This window comes from Mustelus asterias, chromosome 9, assembly GCF_964213995.1.
Source record: "Mustelus asterias chromosome 9, sMusAst1.hap1.1, whole genome shotgun sequence".
In the NCBI taxonomy this organism is placed as follows: Eukaryota; Metazoa; Chordata; class Chondrichthyes; order Carcharhiniformes; family Triakidae; genus Mustelus; species Mustelus asterias.
Window position 1 is genome coordinate 51,052,846 of NC_135809.1, and position 24,249 is coordinate 51,077,094.

At 44.4% G+C, this 24,249-nt stretch overlaps 1 protein-coding gene across 1 annotated transcript in view; it reads right to left on the reverse strand.

Moving 5' to 3' along the window:
- LOC144499224 (metabotropic glutamate receptor 8-like) overlaps positions 1-18,686 on the reverse strand; it is a 472,228-nt gene extending 453,542 nt beyond the window's left edge. Inside the window, exon 1 of the mRNA XM_078221343.1 lies at positions 18,177-18,686. Within this exon, the coding sequence (XP_078077469.1) occupies positions 18,177-18,686 (510 nt within the window). The remainder of the gene's footprint in view (positions 1-18,176) is intronic.
- Between the last annotated feature and the right edge of the window lie 5,563 nt (positions 18,687-24,249).

The following is a 24,249-nucleotide window of genomic DNA, read 5'->3' on the forward strand; positions in this document are numbered from 1 at the left end:
TATCTGATGGCCATTACTGAGACATGGCATATAGGAAAGACAGGAAGCTTGGAAAAGGTGGCAGGGTAGCTCTGTTAATCAGTACAACAGAGAGATATTACCTTAGTTCTGGAGATCAAGAAGCAGAATCAGTTTGGTTAGAGAGGAGAAATAATAAAGATAAGAAGCCACTTATGGGAGTGGTTTATACCCCCCCTAACAGTAACCAGACTGTAGGATGGGGTATGGAGAAATAAATAATGGGGACTTGTGAGAAAGGTACAGCAATAATCATGGGTGGATTTTAATCCATAATTAGATTGGACAAATCAAATTGGCAAAGGTAGCTTGGACGAAGAGTTCATAGAGATTTCTTTAGGATAGTTTCTTACAGCAGCATCTTTTAGCATCAACCAGTGAGCAGGTTATATCAGATCTGATCATCTGCAATGAGACAGGATTAATGAATGACCTCATAGAAGGCACCTCTAGGGTAGCAGTGATCCTAATATGACTGAATTTCATGTTCCATTTGAGGGAGAGAAAAGTGGATCGAAGACTAGTATTTTAAACTTAAATAATGGCAATTATGAGAGCGTGAAAGCAAAGTTGACTAAAGTGAACAGCGAAACTAGATTAAGGGATAGGTCAGTAGTGATGCAGTGACAGACATTTGAGGCGATATTTCAGAATACTCAGAAAAAATACATTCCAGTCAGAAAGAAAGAATCAAAAGGAAAGATACTTGATCTGCAGCTAACTAAAGAAGTTAGAGATGGTAGCAAATTGAAATAAACAGCTACAGTTCCACAAAGGTGACTGGCAGATCAGAGGAATGGACAGAATATAAAGAAGGCAAAGAATGGTTAAAAGATTAATAAGGAGGGAGAAATTAGAATACAAAAGAGACCTAGCTAGAAATATAAATACAGGTCATACAAGTTTCTACAGGCATTTAAAAAAAGAAATGAATAATTAATGTTGGTCCTCTGGAGACTGAGAATGGGGAATTAATCATGGAAATAAGGAAATAGCAGGTGAGTTGAAATGATACTTTGTTCTGTCTTCATTGTAGAGCATACAAATAACATCCCAAAAATAATCGTGAATCAGGAGGTGAAAGGAAGGGAGGAACTTAAAATAATTACAATCACCAGAGAAAGGATACTGAGAAAACTATTAGAACTGAAAGCTTACAGTTCCAGGTCCTGATGGATTTCATCCTAGGGTCTTAAAAGAAGTGACTGCTGAGATAGTAGGTGCATTCATTTTAATTTCCAAAATTCCATAAATTCTGGAAAGGTCTCATCAGATTGGAAAATAGTGAATCTGACTTCTCTATTCAAGAAGGGAGGGAGACAAAAAGCTGAAACTATAGGCGAGTTAGCTTAACATCTGTCACAGGGAAATTGCTGGAATCTTATCATTAAGAAGGTGATAGTGGGGCAGGTAGAAAATCTCAATGCGATCAGGCAGACTGAACATGGTTTTGTTTGACTTAGTTATCGGAGTTCTTTGAGGAAATAATAAGCAATGTGGATAAAGAGGAACATGTGGGTGTGCTGTACTTGAATTTCCAGAAGACATTTGACAAGGTGGACACCAAAGATTACTGCACAAAGTAAAAGCTCATGGTGTAGGGGGAATATATTAGCATGGATGGAGGGTCGGATAGTGAACAGGAAACAGGGAGTAGGAATAAAGGGGTAATTTTCTGGTTGGCATGATGTGAAAATGGAGTGTCACAGTGATCAGTGCTGGAGCCTCAACTATTTATAATTTATATCAATGACTTGGATGAAGGGACTGAATAGATGATTGCTGATAACACAATGATAGGTAGGAGAGTAAGTTGTGAAGCGGACATAAGAACATAGATAGGTTTATAATGGGCATAAGGACACAAGAACATAGAAAGCATCCATCATCAATGTCCTAACACCCTCCATGAAGTTTGGAACTGGCTTTGCTGCCATCCTCTTGGCAGGACTGTGACCAAGTGCTGTAGATCTGTTTAAATACATTGAATTGCTCAGATGACCCTGGGATGGGTAAATCAGACACACAGCACCACTGGAGTAGCATTATTCACATGAAAAGTTTGTTTTAAGTGTCTAACAATTCCAGTCTAGAATGTGCCTAAGGGACTGACGGGATCAATTCCGGTTTTCCCACCGAAAATGATACTTAGCCAAATTGTGGGAAGATTCTAGCCCAAACTCAAACTGGACAAGTAAAAATTTAAAGCTTATTTATTAGTGTCACATGTAGATTTACATTACACTGCAATAAAGTTACTGCGATAATCCCCTAATCGCCACGCTCAAGCACCTGTACACTGATGGAGAATTTAGCATGGCCAATGCACGTAACCTGTACATCTTTCTGATTATGGGTGGAAGCCGGAGCACCCGGAGGAAACCTACACCGACACAGGGAGAACATACAGGCTCTGCACAGATAGTAACCCAAGCCGGGAATTGAACCCGGGTCCCTGGTACTGTGAGGCAGCAGTGCCACCATGTTCCTGGAATACAGAAAGCTCAGGACAGTTTTGACTAAGGGGATTTTGAAAGGAACTGATAGGGGTGGCATTACCCCTTTAAATAGCACAGAACCAACTATCTTCATTGAAATAACTTTTTGTACTGAACAGAGGGAAATGACAAGTGCCCCTTCCTCTTCTCACAGATTAAGGCTTTCGCAGAAAAATTCCCAAGGGTGGAAATTGCAGAGGTCCAGACCATAATCTTCCAGTCCCCCTTAAGTTTGGGGTTGGCGCCAGATACCTGGAGAATTGCAAATATTACACCATTATTCTGAAACTGTATGAAGATAAATCCAGTAACTACAGGCCAGTCAGTTTAACCAGTTTAACCTTTTAAATTTAAAGGAATGCTTTTATAACTGACAGTCAGGGCAAAATTAAAAGGCACTTAGATAAGTGTGGATTAATTAAGGAAAGCCAGCATGAATTTTGTAAAGGCAATTTGCTTGTCAGATTGATAAGGATAATGTGGTTGATGTATTTTACATTTCATCTCTCAGAGGATAGTGAATCTATGGAATTTTTACCCCAGAGGTCCGTAGAGACTGGGTCGCTAAGTATGTTCATGGCTGAGAAAGACAGATTTTTAATCAGTAAGGGAATCCAAGGTTATGGGGGTAAGGCGGGAAAATGGAGTTGAGGATTTTCATATCGGATCAGTCATGATCGAATTCAATGGCAGAGCAGACGCGATAGGCCGAAAGATCTGATTCTACTCCTACATCTTATAATCTTAAGTGAGTGGGCAAAACTTTGGCAGATGGAGCATAATGTGGGAAAATGTGAACTTGTCCACTTTGGCAGAAAGAATGAAAAAGTAGCATATTATTTAAATAGAGAGAGATTGCAGTACTCTGAGGCACAGAGGGATCTGGGTGTTCTGGTACAGGAATCAGGAGACGTTAATATGCAGGTACAGCAAATGATTAGGGAGGTACATAGAATGTTGTCATTTATTGCAAGGGGAATGGAATATAAAAGTAAGGACGTTTTGCTATAGTTGTACAACGCATTGGAGAGACCGTATCTAGACTACTGTGTACAGTTTTGGTCGCCTTGAAATTCACTTGACAGATTCCTGGGATTGGGCTGATTATCTTATGAGGCAAGGTGGGACAAGCTGGGCCTGTACCCATTGAAGTTTAAAAGACTGATAGATAATCTTATTGAAACATATAAGATCCAGAGGGGAATTGACAGGGTGGATGCTGAAAAGTTGATTCCTGGTCTGGGAGAGGCTAGAACAAGGGAGCACAGTTTGAAAATAGTGAGATTACATCAGAGATGAGAATAAATTTTTCTTCTCAGAGGGTCGTGAATCTTCAGAACCCCCTTCCCCAAAAAGCAGTGCAGGCAGGGTCAATGCGTATTTTTAAGGTTAGAGTAGATAAACAAGGGGGGGGGTGAAAGGTTATCGGGGGTCAGTCATTATGTGGAGTTGAGATTACAATTAGATCAGCCATGATCTTAGTAAATGGCAGAACAGGCTGGAAGGGCTGAGTGGCCCACTCCTGCTTGTAATTCATATGTTTGTATGTTCGTGCAGCATGGAAAAGGGGCCATTGAAAAATCTTTCCAATTATTCCCAACTAGTGCATTTTCTTCATAGCCCTGCAATTTCTTTCCTTTACAAGTAAACATCCAACTTCCTTTGCAAAGTTACTATTAAAGCTGCTTCCATCATCCTTTAAGTTGGTACATTCTAAATCATTCTGAATAATTCTGTTGCCACATACCTAAATTTGTGATGTCTGGTCACTCACTCTACTGACATTGGAAACAGTTTTCCCCCTAATTATCCTAACAACGTTCCTCAGCGTTTTGAACTCCACTGTCACATCTCACATAAGTGCCAAGATCTTTCTTTAAATCTCTAAGGCTGTAAAGAACGGACGCTAGATTGTTCCGAACAGAAGGTGCACGGGGAATAACCATGTCATTTATACTGAATTTGAGAGTTCGGTTCAGTGTTATTTTTACTGACGTTCCACAACTGAAGCACAAACTGGATTTGCTCGCTACAACCTGTTTTCATTTGTTTCACAGGCTCAAGGTAATTGAATCCTCCATGGGTGAGCAGAGAGCAGTAACTGAAGGTGCAGCCTGTGGATCCCAGCTCATTGATGACATGAACTGAGAGTCTATTCACTGGCGACTGGGAGTTTCGATTCATCCCAAAATCCTAAAAGCCAAACCATCCATTTGGCTGTCCTGCCATTTATTTTGGACTGCACAACTTTTTCAACAAGATATAGGATCCAGTCATTAGAGTGATTGAGATTTACATTATACAATGGCTATAATAGAGTTATAGTTTTTGTGAGTCATTTAAAAACTCAAATGTTTTCAATAGGACTCTTTTAACTGAATAAAGTCTTTTTTAATAACCTCTTTCTGTTGTTACTTTGCCTGCATACTCTTTTTAAAAATTCATTCTCAGAATATGGGGTGTGTTAGCAAAGGTAGTATTTATTGCCCATCTCTCGATGTCCTCGAAGAGGAGGTGTTGAGTCACCTTCTTAATTCACTGCTGCCAGCGTGGTGAAGGTGCTCGCATGGTGTTGTTGGGTGAGGAGATGCAGTATTTTGACAACAATGCAAATCACTTTCCTGTGCAGTATGCAAATGCTCACAGTGCCCTTCGAATGGCCAATCAGCAGCTCCACGTAACATTGCATAAAAATACCCAAAGTATTTGGGTGGTTTTAGTGTCAAATGTTTCATCTCTTCAGCTTCTGAAGGAAAATTCCATTTCCCAGAGCCCAGACCTGTCATCTTGTGATTATTCTCAACTTGGGGAAGTGAGCATAGCAGCATAAATCCTTCAGAAAATCCATGAGCTGCAGTCATTTTCACTTTGTAACAGCTTGTTCATTCACAGGGCTAGTAGAACACATTAATAACATGACACCTTTCAACTCACAGAACAGTCACACTTCTATCTCCACAGAGTGCAGGTAACACGAGACAGGAAACATATTCTGATGTTGATTGACCAATATCACAATATCACTGGGAAATTATTAAATTAAGAACCATCTCTCCCTTAGATCTGCTTCTGCCCTGACTTTCCTTAGGCCCTGAGTATCTGTAATGCATTGTACCTCCAATGTGACTAGCTGCATAGTTGTAAGTCTTTAGAAGTTCTCAGGAAGGAATCAATATCAAACTGATAATAAAAATAATTATTCCTACAACCTAAAAGGAGCAAAGGCAAAATCTCAATAAATAATTTTGCCAATCCGCTTATTAAATGTTACTTAAGACAGCTTTTTATTAAATTGCCCTCCCCATTCTGTCCTCCTCACCTTTTTCTTTTGTCCTCACTTTCCCTTTTTCCTTTTTTCTCCTTCTTTTACCCACTTTTCTTTACCTGCCTTGTTCTGCCCATACCTCCCCTCTATCCAGGCTGACTACAATTATATCATTGGTTCCAACAGTGCTGCAATTTATTGCATGCTCCATCAGTATTCTGACATCATTTGATTCTCTCTCCTGATCCTTAATCCTGCTCTACTTTTCCCACTCTTCCAAACCAACTCAACTTTCCTCATCCTAAATGTGGTGATTGTCCCTTTAAGGGTCAAACTGCAAGAGTCAGGGTCAGCCATATGACTCAGGGAACCAATCAGGGAGCAGGGTAGGGGATCACCCTGGAAACACCAGCCTCTGTACTTCAGAGTCACCTCGGGAGCTAATTGCAGCGACGAGGCTACAAGCCTCTGTATAGTTTTAACCTGTAAAAAAATTAGTTGTGTTTTCTCTAAACTCGTGAATGAGCATCATTACACTCAGTCTCTAAATTGAAGTATTTTTCCAGTTTAATAGAATGGGCAGCACGAGGGACTCTTTTAAACTTTTTGAAGAGCAGAAATAGATTGGATGTTAGGTGGTTCTTCCCTCTCCAGAGAATAGCCAGCTCTGGAATGTATTGCTGGCTGCTGACTATGCTGCCTTCAGCAGAGAGCTGGTCTTGATCTTGCCTGGATCAGAGTTTGCATTATAATAGCAGGAAAGTGATTTTTAAGTTAGCATTTGATCCATATGATTTTCTGCATTGGTTAAACAGAGAGGAATTTTCTGAAGTTTTTTTTCCATTACTGTACCTTCTTTGATTTCCTTTAATGGAAGATCGTATGGTTACTGAAGCAGGTTGAAAGAGTTAATAATAGTTAATCTCCAGCCATCAGCATGATGGGGGCGGGCTTGATAGAACAAGTAGTCTTTTCCTGTCTGTCAATTTAACATGTTTGTGCATCTGTTCCTCTATCCAACTGTGCCTTTGCCGTCTCCTGGCCCCTAATCTGTTCTACCTATCACCTATCTCCTCCTCCTCTCCTCTAACTCTACCATCCCTTCACCTCTCCAATAACCGGATCCTTCTTGCCCTAAACTGTACACCCCACTTTATCTTTCCCCTTTGATTATTTAAATGCAAAACTTTACAGTCCAACCTGTGCCAATGTACACTTAGCCTCACTCAGCTCGGAACAGGAGCATCTGCTTTAAAATTGTATTCAATATGTCACAATCTGATCATAATAATACCTTATCCACAGCAAAATAGATGATACTCGCTTAATCTCCAACATTTACATCATTGCTTTGCAGTACTCCTTAAATAATTGTTAAATTTATAGGTTTGCAATGAATGATATCACAATGGCATCACTCTGCTTCTAACATTATTATAGATTTTGTTCACTGAGGCATTTTGCTCTTTTGCTGAACTTATATTATAACCTCTATACTGGAACTGAGCTCAATCTTGACTTTGCCATAGTGTAAAATGAGTGATAATGGGCCCATTTGCAGCTCTCCTTATTGAAGTCAATAGAAATAAAACTGGGAAAGATGTCGAACGGGCTGCCAGTTCACTATCACTCAGCTCACACTTACACACCAAGTCAAAATTACCACCTTCATGTCTCGATGGTACACTATTGTGAATACGTACAGAAAATAAATCACATTGGTCATCGGATTTCTGTTTGGAACTGATTTGGCTGAAAAGAGGAGGAGAGAAGCGAGAGAGGGAGAGAGAAAAATGGTGATCACCCAATTTCCCTTGTTGCATTCAATTCAGTAAACACTCTCCTGCAATCCATCCTCCATTAAACTCTTCACTCCTCTGACTGTGTTATGTTGTGCATCTTCTGTCCCTTTACCCCATTCTTAGCCATGACTGCAGCTGCCTAGATTCTGCACACTGCAATTTCCTCCCTAAGCCTCTCACTATTCCACCAGCAAATTCTTGAAGAGCTTCTTTAAATCCCATTGTATTGATCAAACTGTTAGTCACTCCGCCAAACAGCTTCAAAGGCTTGGCATCCATGTTTTCTTTATCTCCCCTTGGAATATTTTTCCATGTTAAAAACGCTATTCACACACAAATTGCGATTAATAATTATTCATAGCTTGAACAATGAAATTAGTTTACACACTGAAGATGAAAGCAGGGATACAATCTTCTGTAATGCAATCTTACCGAGTAGTGGGTGTCATCTGGTCATTAACTGAGAAATTCGGAGCAAGCAGAGGAATTCTCGTTTGCAAAGTGAGAAAAGTAGGCCTCTGGAGAGAGAATGTGCTTGTCAAAAAGGTGAAAAGTACACAGGGAACAAAAAGATGCTTGACATGACAATATGTTTCAAGGGAGAGAGTACAAGATAGACAGCAAAGAAAAGCCAAAGGTACAACTGACGTCATGGAATATATATGAATAAGGTAAAAGACAATGGGACCATGATGAACAGGCGAAGGATAATAGGCAATAGATGATGTTCCTGAGTCGGAAGCATAAGTAAAAGGCCAAACAATGAATAAACAAAGACATCATAGAATACATGGATCAGGGGGGAAGGAGAACGAGAAATAGGTACTGAGATGAATGTGGGGGCGACAGAATTTTGTACGCATATATGGAGATGGCTTGTGTCCAGATTCCTGAAGAGAGAGAGGTAAAAACTCTGAGACGATAATTTTAGGAGAGGAAGAAAGCTTTTGATTTTCCCGATGTTTGATTTGATTTGATTTGATTTATTATTAGAACATAGAACATTACAGCGCAGTACAGGCCCTTCGGCCCTCGATGTTGCGCTGACCTGTGAAACCAATCTAAAGCCCATCTAACCTACACTATTCCAATATCATCCATATGTTTATCCAATGACCATTTAAATGCCCTTAATGTTGGCGAGTCCACTACTGTTGCAGGCAGGGCATTCCACGCCCTTACTACTCTCTGAGTAAAGAATCTACCTCTGACATCTGTCCTATATCTATCACCCCTCAATTTAAAGCTATGTCCCCACGTGCTAGCCATCACGATCCGAGGAAAAAGGCTCTCACTGTCCACCCTATCTAATCCTCTTGTATGCCTCTATTAAGTCACCTCTTAACCTTCTTCTCTGTAATGAAAACAGCCTCAAGTCGCTCAGCCTTTCCTCATAAGACCTTCCCACCATACCAGGCAACATCCTGGTAAATCTCCTCTGCACTCTTTCCAATGCTTCCACATCTTTCCTATAATGCAGCGACCAGAACTGTACGCAATACTCCAAGTGCGGCCGCACGAGAGTTTTGTACAGCTGCAACATGACCTCATGGCTCCGAAACTCAATCCCTCTACCAATAAAAGCATGGAGTCCTTACTTATGATGGCTACTTTGCCGAGACAGCGGGAAGTGTAGACAGAGCCAATGGGTGGGAGGCTGGTTTGCGTGATGGATTGGGCTACATTCACAACCCTTTGTATTTTCTTGCGGGCTTGGGCAGTGCAGGAGCCATACCAAGCTGTGATACAACCAGAAAGAATGCTTTCTATGGTGCATCTGTAAAAGTTGGTGAGAGTCATAGCAGACATGCCAAATTTCCTCAGCCTCCTGAGAAAGTAGAGGCATTGGTGGGCTTCCTTAACTATAGCATCGCATGGGGGGACCAGAACAGATTGTTGGTGATCTGGACATCTAAAAACTTGAAGCTCTCAACCATTTCTACTTCATCCCCATTGAAGTCGACAGGATGTAGACATTGATGTGAGAGAAGGACAGAGATTCGGCTGTATTTTCATTCTCAGATTGGGACTGCACGACCTCGGGAGCATCTCCAGGTCCCTGCATCACTTTTAATGAGAAGGCTAGTCAGAGACCAGGCTGTGCAGTGGTGAGGCATAGAATAGACAGAAGAGCAGTAAGGCAGCAGAGATTTAAAGGCAGCTACTGTTGTAGCCAGTCTGAACGGAAATAGAAGAAGCAGATCAGCGACAGAGGAGGTGAATAGGCACCCCTACTAGCTTGACCCTAGATTTAGCATTGCCTCCCTCGAGGTTCTATCGGGGACATGGCATCACTGCGTGTCATTTCATTCTGGAGCATGGCAGGAGAAGGCTAGTCAGGTAGACCAAGAAGGCCTGGCTGGAGGTTGGATAAGTGAGTGGCTGCAGCTAAAGAGAAGGACCTGAATATGGTGCCACTTCAACAGCCTTCTACAGACTGCAGGGTGAGTGCAGCACTGCACTCAGATGACAGGCCTCCAGGTCTGTAGTCTCAGGCATATCCACAAGATGAACAGCCTGAAAGCACATAGTCCTCCTGAACAATTAAAGCACGTATGTATGTGCCGGGGCATTACGGAGCTATTGGAAATGCCTCCACCACCACCAAGAGAGCGCAAGAGGCTATGCTGCACATAGTAACATCACATATTAGTGCAGCTGGAAGTAGAGAAGAGGACACTATGGCCCTAATTCTCTCCATCTTGAATGTGGAGGAGTGACAAGCATACAACATAAGCTCAGTCTAGCAGTGGGATGCCAGACCTTGTCTAATACCCATGAAGGAGGCCGCCCCTGACGTAGTTAGGCTGGCAAGGAGTGAGGGAGAGGGTGATGGTAAGATGGGAGTTGAAAGGGTGAAAATATCAGATCATTTCCAGATGACAGGGATGGAAATCCCTCCTCCCCAATCGCCTTCATTTTAAAATATTGGACCTGGTGGGCTGCTCCAACTCTACGGAAACATCTGCTGGCAGAGGTGATTTAACCTAATCACCTTAAGTCTGCCACAGGGACAAATGTGGAGGGGGAGCCACGACAGGCCAGGGCAACATCTTTTTGGTCATCTGCCAAGAAGCTGCAGTCACACCAGTCGAACACACCCACCACCAGCACAGAGGCAGCCACCATGGTGGGAAATCAAACCATCTGAGAATGGGTGGCATAGGTTGAGCAGCACTTGATGAATGAGCAGGAGGAGTGGGAGGGGAAGGCAGCTGTGGGTAGTCCCCATTTGGAGACAAAGAACAGACACAGCCACGCTCAGCTGGGTGCAGATGTAAGCATTGGGAGTTATAGACAAAGCTGGTATTCCTGAACCAACAACAGGAGATGTGTGTGTCCACATGTTGGAGATCCCACATACTATGCAGAGTGATGGGAGCAGAATGGACGAGTCCATTATCATATGAGCACTGTAATGTCCCAGTTATGAGCATATGAGGTCCTCCATTGAAAGCACAGCCAACCTCCCAGGGAGTCACACATATATAATAGGAGCAGCGCACTGATATGCATAGAATGAATGTCACATTCTATAGATTTTTTTATTCATTCGTGGGGCATGGGTATCGCTGGCTGGCCAGCATTTACTGCCCATCCCTAGTTGCTCAACAACAGTTGAGAGTCAACCACATTGCCATGGCTCTGGACTCACATGTAGGCCAGACTGGGTAAGGACAGCACATTTCCTTCCCTACAGGACATTAGTGAACCAGATGGGTTTTTCCAACAATCGACAATAGTTTCATGGTCATAAGTAGATTCTTAATTCCAGATTTTTTTTATTGAATTCAAATTCCACCATCAGCCGTGGCAGGATTTGAACACAGGTCCCCAGGTCATTAGCTGAGTTTCTGGATTAGCAATATTACTAGGCCATTGCCTAGCTGGTGGGCACCCCAAAATGCTCAAGGGCTCCATCAAAGGGCTGAGGGTCTCCAAGACGAAATTGAGGAGGGGGAGGTGGGGGCACGTGCCTCACAGAGCCCTGTAATCAGAATCCATCACCTTGGTCTGACTGAGGACTATACAGGAAGGTTGTGTGACAGAGGCTGACTCTGCACTGACACCAGTGAAGCAGACTGTAGAGGTGCACCCATTGGCTGCTTCCACCTCATCCCCAACCTCATGGGAACACCCTGTAGGAGTGGTCACGAGTGACGGCCATCTTGCCAGTAATATCACAAATCACCCCTCAAATAGCTGACAATTAGTTGTGGGGGAGACACAGAGGGGCTGCAAAGCGATATGGACAGGTTGGTGAGTGGGCAATAAAATGGCAGATGGAGTTTAATATAGGGAAGTGTGAAGTTATTCACTTTAGTTAGAAGAAAAACAAAGCAGAATATTTTTTAAAAGGTGAGAAACTTGTAAGTGTTAATGTTCAAAGAGACTTGGGTGTGCTTATACAAGGAATGCAGAATGTTAACATACAGATGCAATTAGGAAGGCAAGTTGCATGATGGCCTTTATTGCAAGGGGATTGATGTACAAGAATAAGGACGTCTTGATACAGCTGTGCAGAGTTTTGGTGAGGCCACATCTGGAATATTGTGAGCAGTTTTGGTCTCCACATTTAAGAAGGGATATACTTGCATTGAAGGCGGGACAATGAAGGCTCACTCAATTGGCCCTTTAGCTGAAGGGGTTGTCCTATGATGAGAGGCTGAGTAAACTGGGTTTATACTCACGAGTTTAGAAGAATACATGGTGATCTCTACAAAATTCTGAAGAGGCTTGATAGGGCAGACACTGAGAGATTATTTCTACTGAAAGGGGAATCTAAAACATGGGCACAGTCTCAGGATAGGACTGAGATGCAGAGAAATGACTTCATTCAAAAGGATTGTGACTTTTTGGAATTCTCTACCCAGAGAGTTGTGGATGTTCCATCATTGATTACATTTAAGGCTGGGATAGAGGGATCTTTCTTTTGTGAGGGAATTAAGGGATATGAGGAACAGGTGGGAAAATAAAACCCAAGTTCAGCCATGATTGGGTGGCTTCGTGGCACAGTGGTTGGAACTGCTGCCTCACAGCACCAGGGACCCAGGTTCAATACCGGCCTTGGCTCACTGTCTGTGTAGAGTTAGTATGTTCTCCCCGTATCTGAGTGGGTTTCCTCTGGGTGTTCCGCTTTCCTCCCACAGTCTCAGGATATGCAGGCTATGTGGATTGGCCACGGTGGGGCAATCTCAAAAACTAATTACATTTCCGACTCAGGGTACAATCTTTCCAATTTGCTGATGGTTGCAGCCACAAGGTAGAGAAAACACTCCTATTTCAAGTCTCAACTTATTCAAAATCAACAAAGAAAGTGATGCAGTTACTGTAATGTAGTCCTGGAGGGATTAGCCTTCAAATTGTACACAGCTATATAAGACCCTCGTCAGACCCCACTTGGAGTACTGTGCTCAATTCTGGTCGCCTCATTACAGGAAGGATGTGGAAAAGATTGAAAGGCTGCAGAGGAGATTTACAAGGATGTTGCCTGGATTGAGTGGCATGCCTTATGAGGATAGGCTGAGGGAGCTCGGTCTTTTCTCCTTGGAGAGACGTAGGATGAGAGGAGACCTAATAGAGGTATATAAGATGTTGAGAGGCATAGATCGGGTGGACTCTCAGAGGCTTTTTCCCAGGGTGGAAATGGCTGCTATGAGAGGACACAGGTTTAAGGTGCTCAGGGGTAGGTACAGGGGAAATGTTAGGGGGAAGTTTTTCACACAGAGGGTGGTGGGCGAGTGGAATCGGCTGCCGTCAGTGGTGGTGGAGGTAAACTCAATAGGGTCTTTTAAGAGACTCCTGGATGAGTACATGGGACTTAATAGGATGGAGGGTTATAGGTAGGCCTAAAAGGTAGGGATATGTTCGGCACAACTTGTGGGGCCGAAGGGCCTGTTTTGTGCTGTAGTTTTTCTATGTTTCTTCTATGTTTCGATGGATGTGGATTGGCTATGGTGCCCATTAGTGGGGCAAATACATGGGGCTATGGGAATGGGGCCTGGGTGAGATGCTCTGTCAGAGAATCAGTGCAGATTCAATGGGCCTCATGGCTTCCTTCTACACTGGAGGGATTCTATGATTATATTGAATGGTAGGACAAGCTTGATAGACCATGTGGCCTACTCCTGCTCCGATTTCTTACGCTCTTATATTGTTTGTGTGCCATAGAACAAACCCACCATTTTTGTGCAACTTGCCACTTCCCATTTCCGCTTTCAAAATCACAGCATGTCAGAAGCGCACTGGGAATCAACCATCCCTCTCAGCAATGTACTTTTGCAGATCTACAGACCTCCGCTTACTCCTACATTGTCCTGCAAAGCATTCTGTCCATTATTTTGCCTAGCATCTGCAGAAAAAGCCACTTCTTGGAGGTGGAAGCGTGAAGGTAAATTTATAGGCTCACCTCAAATTTTGTTGCTAACAAGTGTCTGCTTATAAATCATTCCAATTCACAGCTGGAAACGAGCTGCAGTTTGCAGGCTTTATTTATATGGACTTATTTATTTCTTCATGTACACTGAAAGATCTCTTTGCTGTGTGTTATGAAGCAAATCCAACAATTAATTTTCTCAAAAACTAATTACATTTCCAGCTCAGGGTACAATCTTTCCAATTTGCTGACAGTTGCAGCCACAAGGTAGAGAAAACGCTCCTATTTCAAGTCTCAACTTATTCAAAATCAACAAAGAAAGTGACGCAGTTACTGCAATGTAGTCCTGGAGGGATTAGCGTTCAAATTGTGCTTATAATGATGTGAATAAAGTTCAGTCCTTGTGTTTAATTTTAAGTTTTTTTAAAACACTGAGATATTGCAGATTTCCAAAATGCTCTGTGCAACATGCTGGTGAAATCTCACTGCTGGCCATTATCTACAGAGCTATTTTATAAAATTTATAAAAATCCACTCCAATGGAGTTTGGCTTTGAGTTCAGACTCATCCGTGATGTTCTCGATTCCTCAATTGAATCCCATTCAGCATAAGGTACCTGGATCCACACCTTAAATATGATGAGTTACTGAAGAAATGTCAACATGCCAGTCAATACCTTTAGAGTAACGGGGGAATATATGGGGGGGGGGTGAGGGGGAATATTGGGGATGATGGGGTGGTGCAGTGCGGAAGTGGATGTGGCAAGCAAGGAAAAAACTGTTGAAAGGAACATTTATTTCTCAATACTATCAAATTTAAATATCTAACATTTTAGGCAGGAATAATATAATCCTTGAAAGGTAAACATTACAACTTTTTTTAAAAAGCTCATAGCCAGAATGATGGCATTTTCAGCATTGACTAAAAATTGTGCTGGGCTATTCCTACATTATTTGCTCCACTATGTTAACGATGGCTTTGCAGTGAGGTGGTTTTGTTACTGGATTATTTGCTCTACTATGTTAGCGATGGTTTTGCAGTGCAGTGATTTGTTACTGGATTAATATTCCAGAGAATGTAAATTGCAGTCTCTCGTGTAAATTTGAATTCAGCTCTGGAAAACTGACCATGAATGCCGTGCTTTCGTGAAAGAGGTTTGACATCTCAACAAGTCTGGACTATGTTTGACCAGTCCCTCTCCAATGTGGTTGATGCTGGACTGTCCTCTGAAGTGCCCTAGCCATTCAATTGTATCGTAACCTTCTCATATCAACTCAGGAAGGGCAATGTCTGCCAACCTTGCCAGCAACACCCACATCCCAAGGTTTTTTTCCCCCCAAGAAAATGTGCAGGCAGCATTTTCCCAAGCCTTCGATGTTCTGATGGTATATTACTGAGAAAATATATGGAAGTAGATAAGGGTGACTCACTTGCTGAATCTCCCTCCCTTCTCCCTGAGTGAGTAGCCAACCTCGACTCACTACCTTCAAGATCAGAAACGCACCCAGGTTTACACCTGGCATGAAGTCTAAATGATGAAAGACTGCCTCCTTGAGGTGTTCTCATGTAAAACTTTAAAACATGCAGGAATAGGATCAATGACCTGATGCCCATATAACGTTACAGCTATTCCATTCCTGCACATTGTGTTCGTTTGAAAGCCCCAGTATAATTATACTGTGACTCTAACCTGTGTAGGTGAGATATTGTGGCATATCAATATAGAAGTAATCATTATTGTAAAGCCTACTCTGTTTAAAAAAACACAAGTACCTCTTAACAGCCCCTTTAAATCATATCCATTTTCTATCAATAGGAGCTTATTCTGATCCATGTAAAACAGGGAATATTTCTTAAGGGCATTTATTGTTGAGCGTGTGGTATTTCAATCAACATAAACAACACTCAGACAACAGATCGATGGTCATATCTTCCACCTTTGCAGTTGCTACCTAATTAATGATCGCTTAGAAAGGTCAGTGTATTATTTATTCGCTGTAGAAACCACATGGTTAGATGCTGTTTCAGTCGCCCCATTGCTATTATTGCATTGCTTCACACGGCTTTTGGGTTGTTTATAAATTACATTTAGTGAGATTACACACTGCCTCCATTGTGATAATGGTGCCCCAGCCTTTTATCATACTGTGTACTACAGCACACCATGGCAAGGAGTTCTCAAGCTCGCTCGACTTGTTTCCACGGCACTGATACCACGGGTCGTAAAATCAGATTGATGAACAGATTGTTTTTTGTCAGTTAATGGTGAAAATGTTGTAAGACATGCTGTCTGCTCTTAGCTCCAGCATACAGATTGGTTCCTCAACGTTCAGGCTTCATAACGCCATGCAATATTCAGTGCCAAGCACATGCATACTAACAATAAACTACTATTAACCCATTCAATGCAGTCTGGTACTTTTAATGATGTTTTTCGCGTTTGCTCTCGCTTCTATTAAATCCTCACAAGCCTCCACTATTATTGAAGCCTGTTTGCAGCCAGGATGTTAGGCGGAGAATGAGCCTCAACCTGTACAGGACACACGTTATATATTTACACCCACACCCATGTGTGTCAAACAGATTTCAGCCCGAGTTCCCAAAACATGGCCAACAGTCCCATTCGCAGCATTTGCTCACAGAGGTTTCATTTGCCCCTTTCCCCAAGTGAGCAGCTCTGAAGAAATGGTCAAACCGCCCCAGTCTACAATGCAGCGAGCAACCGAGGGACGAAATCTGACCTCGCATTGAATGAAGTGCGGTGTAGAATGATCAGGGAGAATGGGTTTCATACCTGTACACTCTCACTCTGAAATCACTTGTAGCCTCGCAGCCTAAACAGGACTTTGGACATTAGAAGAAGGGGGGATATTTTAGCCAGGCCACCAACTTCAGGAAGCGAGTCAGTTGGCTGATGGCAGGACTTTGAAACCCCAAACCATTTGTTCTAAATGGTGACCTGTGAGTCTACACCCATTCCCCTGAACATTCCAGCCCCTGAGGGTGGCTGACACAAAGTCGATATGAGTAATCATTCCTTCATTGGAATCCAACAACCTGAACATTAGATCAGAAAGAGTAATTAAATCTGTAAGAGCCAGCTATCTCCCTCTTCACCAGAAAGTGGGCTGCAGCAATGGAATGGGTAAATAGCTTTACCCCGAGGATGCAGACATGACCTTGCATCGATTAAGACCGCAGTGTGTAACTTTATTTGCAATCTCGGTGTTTAATTGTCCCTCTCGCACGAAGAGATGAATTGTTGGAACTTCCGCCTGTTTACCTTTGCCCAGACTGAAACTCCTTCGCCACCTCATTCAATGCGAGGATTGTGTTTCTGTGTCACAGCAACTCTCCCACAAATAGAGGTCTGAATGAGATATTTCTAAAACCGTCAGCAACAACCAAACCAAACTGCCTCGGGAAACTCTTGGAACCTACTTGCCTCCCTCAGACCTCTGACCATTGAAACTTGCCTCCTTCACCGAGTCCCAGCACTCTCTTTCCAATCCAATCCTATTAATGCTGGTCCCGGGGCTGTTCGATGCAGACTGACAGATTGCAGTGTTTAAGCACCGACTGAAGCTAGAGAAATTATTGACAGAGATAATGCCAAAAATAAGGAATGCCAATCGCCTGCAAGACCCTTACTCATCAAACCCAGTGATCCCACTAAGTGTACGCTTACAGTTACCATTAATCGAGATAGCATCGTGTGTTGTTGATAAATATTAGTGTTTCAGTCGACAGGAGTCTTTTAAACATGCATAATGACAGTTTGATATTCACTTGCAAACACTGTCTCTGTCTTTGTCTCACATTCACTTTCCCTGTCTCTGTCTCTCACACTCACTCACTGCCTCTCTCTCACACACATACTCTCTGCCTCTGTCTCTCACATTCACTCTCTCTGCCTCTGTCTCACACACTCTATCTCACACACGCGTATCTCTCTCACACACACTCTCACACACACACTCTCTCTCCCACACACACACACACACTCTCTTTCACACACACACTCTCTCTCACACACTATCTCACACACATTCTCTCCCACACTCACACACTCTCATACACACACACACACACTCTCTCTCTCTCTCACACACACACACACTCTCTCACACTCTTTCTCGCACACACACACACACACTCTCACACACACACACTCTCACACACACTATCTCACACACTGATAGACACAGTGATCTTACCTTAAAAAGTCTCAATATATTGGCCACCATAATGGAGACTGAACTTGCAGAGGCTCCTATAACTCCCACGATCTTGTCGGGTTTAGTGATGATGGGTGGCTCTCCACTAGCACATCTCACATCCGTGGTATCTTTCTCGATCAGGGCTTGCACGAAAGTCAGGGACTGTTCCAAGGCGTAAGTGTCCCTGGAGCAGGTGTCGAGGATACGGACCCCCAGGGTGATGTTGGCCAGGAGCTCAGGGTCACGGTTCAGTTGGTCCACGGCGTGCAGCATCGCCTCCATCCTGTGGATGCCTTTCTCCTTCTTGATCTCTCCGCAGGGGGCCCCGGACTGGCCCCGGGAGTGGACAGGGAACAGCCCCCCGAGGATAATGTCCCCCTCCAGCCGGATGGAGTGGGCATGTTCCTGGGCTGCGCTCCTCTGTAGGGCAGCGAGGAGCCAGTAAGACTCGGCGGCGATCAGGAACAGGAGGCGGCAGGAGGCGAGCCGGATCGCACCCAGCCTCATCTTCCCCGGGCTGCCTGGCTGGCTGCCTCTCTGCTGCGGGCTCGCTGACTCGGGCTAGCGGAAGCTGCGGGGGCACCTGCTGCCCAGATGGATTGCACGGGGGGAGAAACATTGGCTGGCAGCTCCTGGGGCAGGTGGGGTAAGGTGAGTGGCCAGCATCCCGCACATTGCTCACAGCTCCCTCCCTCTGAATGTCTGGTCCAGGCGGAGTTTACACTGACACAGAGAGGGCAGCTTTAGCCCCCTCTCTCGCTCTCTCCCTCTGAGTGTCTGGTCCAGGCGGAGTTTACACATATAGAGAGGGCAGCCTTACCCCCTCTCTCTCCCTCTGAGTGTCTGGTCCAGGCGGAATTCACACTGATACAGAGAGGATAGCCTTACCCACTCTCCCTCTGTTTGGGTGCCTGGTCCAGGCGGAGTTCACACTGATACACAGAGGGTAGCCTTACCCCCCCTCTCTCTGTCTGGGTGTCTGGTCCAGGCGGAGTTTACACATACAGAGAGGGCAGCCTTACCCCCCCTCTCTCTCTCTTCCTCCCTCTGGGTGTCTGGTCCAGGCGGAGTTCACACTGATGCACAGAGGGCAGCCTTAACCCCTCTCCCTCTGTCTCGATCTGTCTGAGCTTTGCACGATTCTCCCAGTTCCTCAGCGTCAGTTCTCTTTGCCAGGATGAAATATTTGCTTCTCACTCGCCAGCCCTCTCTCTGACAGTGCCCTGTTAAGGTGCAATGAGGAGATAATGAATGAATGAGGGAGGGAAGAGAGAAAAAAAAACACCCGAAGTTCACCTGTGACACAGTTAACCGCTTGTGCTCTGGTTTAGTGTCTCTCCAGCTCAGCAGCAAGGAGAGATGCCCGGCACAGCACTGCCCCTCAGCATCCCAGTCACTCAGTGCTCAGATATCCATGGGGATGTGGGCATGGTTCTCACGATCTCTTTGCCACTTTCAGGCCAGCCACACTTTCCAACTTTCCACTCCAGCACTGACACATCAATACTCGCTCCCATATTTACAAAGAGGGACAGAGTGTGGGACAAGCAGCAGCCCCTGTGCGTCCCCGTCAGCGCAGCCACTGAAATCTGGAGGATGCAACTCCTTCCTCCAATATCAGCATTCCAGCACTCCCACGTCAGGCACGGATCTCTATGTCAGGCTGCTGCTTCACTCCATCTCTCTACTCCCCAAGTCCCGCTGTCAGCAACTCCGATCCTAACCTCTCAGGACCAGGATTGGGCCATTCCGTCCCTGAAACCTGCTCTGCCATTCATTCCCACATCACAGAATTGACAGCACAAGAAACAGGCCGTTCGGCCCGACAGATCCGTGCTGGTGTTTGTGCTCCTCCTGGGAGCCTCCCCCTCCCTGAAGCACCTACACCTAGCCGCAGATTCTCACTCCCTCATCAATGCATCGCCTCAACTACCCCATCCGGATCCACAATCCGAACATACTCGGAGTTTCCCCGGAATTGTATTATCGGATTTATTGATAACTGTCTTATATTTATGGTCCTTAGTTTTGGATTCTCCTGCAAGTGGAAATCTCTGTACCCTGTCAAAGCCCCCTCTTGAAACCCTGATCAGGTCACCTCTCAGCCCGCTTTAGTCTGGAGAAAATAACCCCAACCTGTTCAGCCTTTCACCTCTGGGGTATCTTCCTTATAACTTCTTGTTTATTTTGCACCTTCCCTTGTGCTTCTATATTCGTTTTTTGTAACATGTAGACCAGGAACTGAATATTCCAAGTGTGGTCTAGGAACAGGAGGAGGCCATTCAGCCCACCGAGCCTGCTCTATTGTCTAACCTGTACAGTACAGGTTTAACACGGCTTTTCAAATCTACTTCTTCAGAAATTAAGTGCAGGGTTTTGTATTTTATGGATTCATGTTGCGCTGCTACATTTAATGATCTATAATGTACCTCTACATGCCTTTGTACTGCTTGATTCCTTTGAGGATTCTTTATTTTCCAAGGAATATGTTGCCTCCTTATCTCTCCAATCAAAACGCAACATGTCACACTTACCAGTATTGAAATTCATTGGTCATTTGCACATCTATTCTACAAGTTTTCTATTAACTGTACTCTTCAGTTTTCTACCAGCTGTAAGCTTTGAAATCACACCTCGGATTCCAGATTCCAGTTATTTATGTAAACGGTGAACGACAGCCGCCCCACACCGATCACCGTGAAACACCACTTCACACTTTCCACCAGTTTGTCTAAACCCCTTTGACACCGACTCCCTGTTTTCAGTTTGTTAGCCAGTGCGCCACTTGCCCTCCGATTGCACAGTCTTGAGCCTTAGTCATGAGCCTACTCTATGGTATCTTATTGAAGGGTTTTTGAAAATCCAAGTACATTACATCTGCCACATTAATCTTGTCCGTTATTTCAATTCCTTCTTCAAAAGGATTCTGCGAGATCGGAGCATCTACCTTCCATTTGGAATCTGTGCTAACTATTCTTTATTAGATTTTTAGGATCCAGCTGTTCATCATTTAAATGTCTGAGCAAAGATTCCATTATCTTTCTGAATACAGATGTTCAGCTAACTAGTCTGTAGCTCTTTGCATCTGTTCCATCTCCCATTCTAAATATCACAATAATATTAAAGAACTGTTGATGCGTATTTTAAACTGGATTTTCCCCATCTTGTTTCCACATTCTGCAACACCCTTGCTAAACAAAAATCTACCAGTCTTGAAACTTCCAATTCAATGCAGTGACTGCTTTTGCACAGAACAACTTCCAACTTTTCACTACTTGTTTTGCAAAGAAGTGCTTTCTGTTAACAGACCAGCTGTAATTTTAAACTGAATGCCCTTTGTTCTGGACTCCCCCTATCAGAGCAAACAGTTCCTAGAGCTGTATTGTTAAATTCTTTAGTCACCCTGAACACCTCAATTGGCTCATTTCTTACTTGAGTGATTCCAACTTTCGTCTATGTAACTCGTCCTCATAATTTAACATCTTCATAACCCTGGAATTATTCTGATGACTGAATCGTACACGCTTTGAGGGTTAGAAATCCAGTGCCCAGAGGGAACATAGCACTGCAGATGGGGTCTAACCATAGCTTTCTATAACTGCGGCACAGATTGCACCTCTTTCTTGGTTCACTAAAGTCAGTGAACAGATAGACTTGATAATAAAGGAGTCTTTCAACCCCCTTTTGTGCCCCCCCCCTTCCCCAACACCATGGACCTTAAGCTCACTTTGGGATTGGGTTGCTGTTAATTATAAAACCATAGAATGGATGCAGGACAGGAGCCCATTGTGACTGCGCCAGCTCACTGCAAGAGCGATTCACCTAGACCCACTCCCCTGCCTTTTCCCATTACCCTGCAAACAGCTTCTCTCCACATCATTACCCAATTCCCTTCTGAACGCTTCAATTAAATCTGCCCTCCCTCATTCTCAGGCAGCACATTCCAGATCCTAATGACCCTTGCTGCCTAAAATTGGTTTTTTTCATGTCGCCATTGCTACTTTGGTTAATCACCTAAAACCTCTGTCATCTGGTTCTGGATTCTTCTGCCAGTGGGACCAGTTTCTCCCCATCTAATCTGTCCAACACCCCATGATTTCAAATGCCTCTATCAAATCCTCTCTAAATCGCCTCTTCTCCAAATGGAGCAGACCGACCTCTTCAATCTATTAATGGAAGTCCCGAATCTGCCTGAGTTATAGGGTGCGGTTGGCCAGGCTAGGACTTTATTCCTTGGAATGTAGGAGAATGAAGGGTGACCTTATTGAGGTGTATAAAATCATGAGGGGCATAGATAGGATGAATGAACATAGTCTTTTTCCCAGGGAAGGGGAATTGAAAACTAAAGGGCATAGGTTTAAGGTGAGAGGGGAGAGATTTAAAAGGGACCCAAGGGCAACTTCTTCACGCAGAGGGTGGTGAGTATATGGAATGAGCTGCCAGAGAAAGTGGTTGAAGAAGGTACAAAAGCAACATTTAAAAAGCATTTGGATAAGTACATGGATGGGAAAGGATTAGAGGGATATGGGCCAAATGCGGGCAATTGGGACTAGCTGGGAGGGCACCATGGTCGGCATGGATTGGTTGAGCTGAAGGGCCTGTTCTCATGCTGTATTGCTCTATGACTCTACGATCGCTGGAGCCATTCCCGTGAATCTTTTTTGCACTCTCTTTAATGCCTTCACATCCTTTCTAAATTTTGCTACCCTGAACTGGATGCAATACTCTAGTCAAGGCTGAACCAATGTTTTATACAGGTTTGTCCTAACTTCCTTGATTTTGTACCTTATGCTCCTATTTCGAAAGCCCAGAATCCCATATGCTTTATTAATAGTTTTCTCAACCTGTCCTGCCACCTTCAGCAATTCATGTACTTAAACATCCAGGCCCCTCTGCTCCTGCAACCCCGTCCAAAATACATAATTTCACACATTTCTGCATTAAATCTCATCTTCCACTTATCCACCTATCCCATCAGCTTTTCTATATCCTCCTGAAGTCCTCACTACCATCCTCACACTTCAGGTTTTGTGTATTCCACTGCACACTCAGGTCTAGGGGCCTGATTATACCATTTTCATTCTAAGTGCTGAATCTGGGTGCATTTCAGATCCGACTTGGGAATCTGCTTTCAGGCGCCCCCATACGCACTCAGCCTGAAAAAAAATCACGAGTCTGAATCGCGCTGTGGGTGGGGCTTATCGCGCCCGAAACGATCGAAGCTCTGAATGGCGCATGCGCAGTTAGAAAAAAATTTGAAAAAGCGCACCCGTGTCAGATCGCTCTCGGGCCGCAAAAAGCGGAGAAGGCTTTTTGAAAAGCGAGAGCGATGCCTCCCACAGACATCACTGTCCCCCTTATCCACCCCCCATCCCCCACTACCCAGACCGATCGTGACCCCCTGCCACCTTCCCCCCCACCAGTGGCAGCAGATCCCCCTGCCCCCCCGTCCCTCCCACCAGTGAGCGATCGGGCCTCCCCCCACACCAGAGATACATCTTACCTGCCTCCCTCTCTCCCCCTCCAGAGAATGATGTGGCCTCACTAACCCCCACGCCCCGCAGAGAATGATCTGACCTCATTCCCCCCCCCCCACCCCTAGAGAATGATCTGGTCTCACCTCCCCGCCCCCCGGAGAATGATCTGGCCTCACTCCCCTCCCCTCCAAGGTACATCTGACTCGCCTCCCTCCCTCCCCCCAACCAGACTACGATCTGCCCTCCTCCTCCCCAACCAGACAACGATCGGGCCTCCCTCCTCCTCCCCCCCCATCAGAGAATGATCTGACCCGCCTCCCTCCTCCCCACCACCACCGATCTGAGTCAGAGAGCTGTTGGAAGCTCTGAACTCACCTCTTCAGCAGCTGGAGCGCCCAATTCAGACTTTTATTCAGCATAGAACATAGAACATAGAAAAGCTACAGCACAAACAGGCCCTTTGGCCCACAAGTTGCGTCGAACATGTCCCTACCTACTAGGGTTACCTATAACACTCTATCTTACTAACTTCCATGAACTTATCCAAAAGTCTCTTAAAAGACCCTATCGAATCCACCTCCACCACCACTACC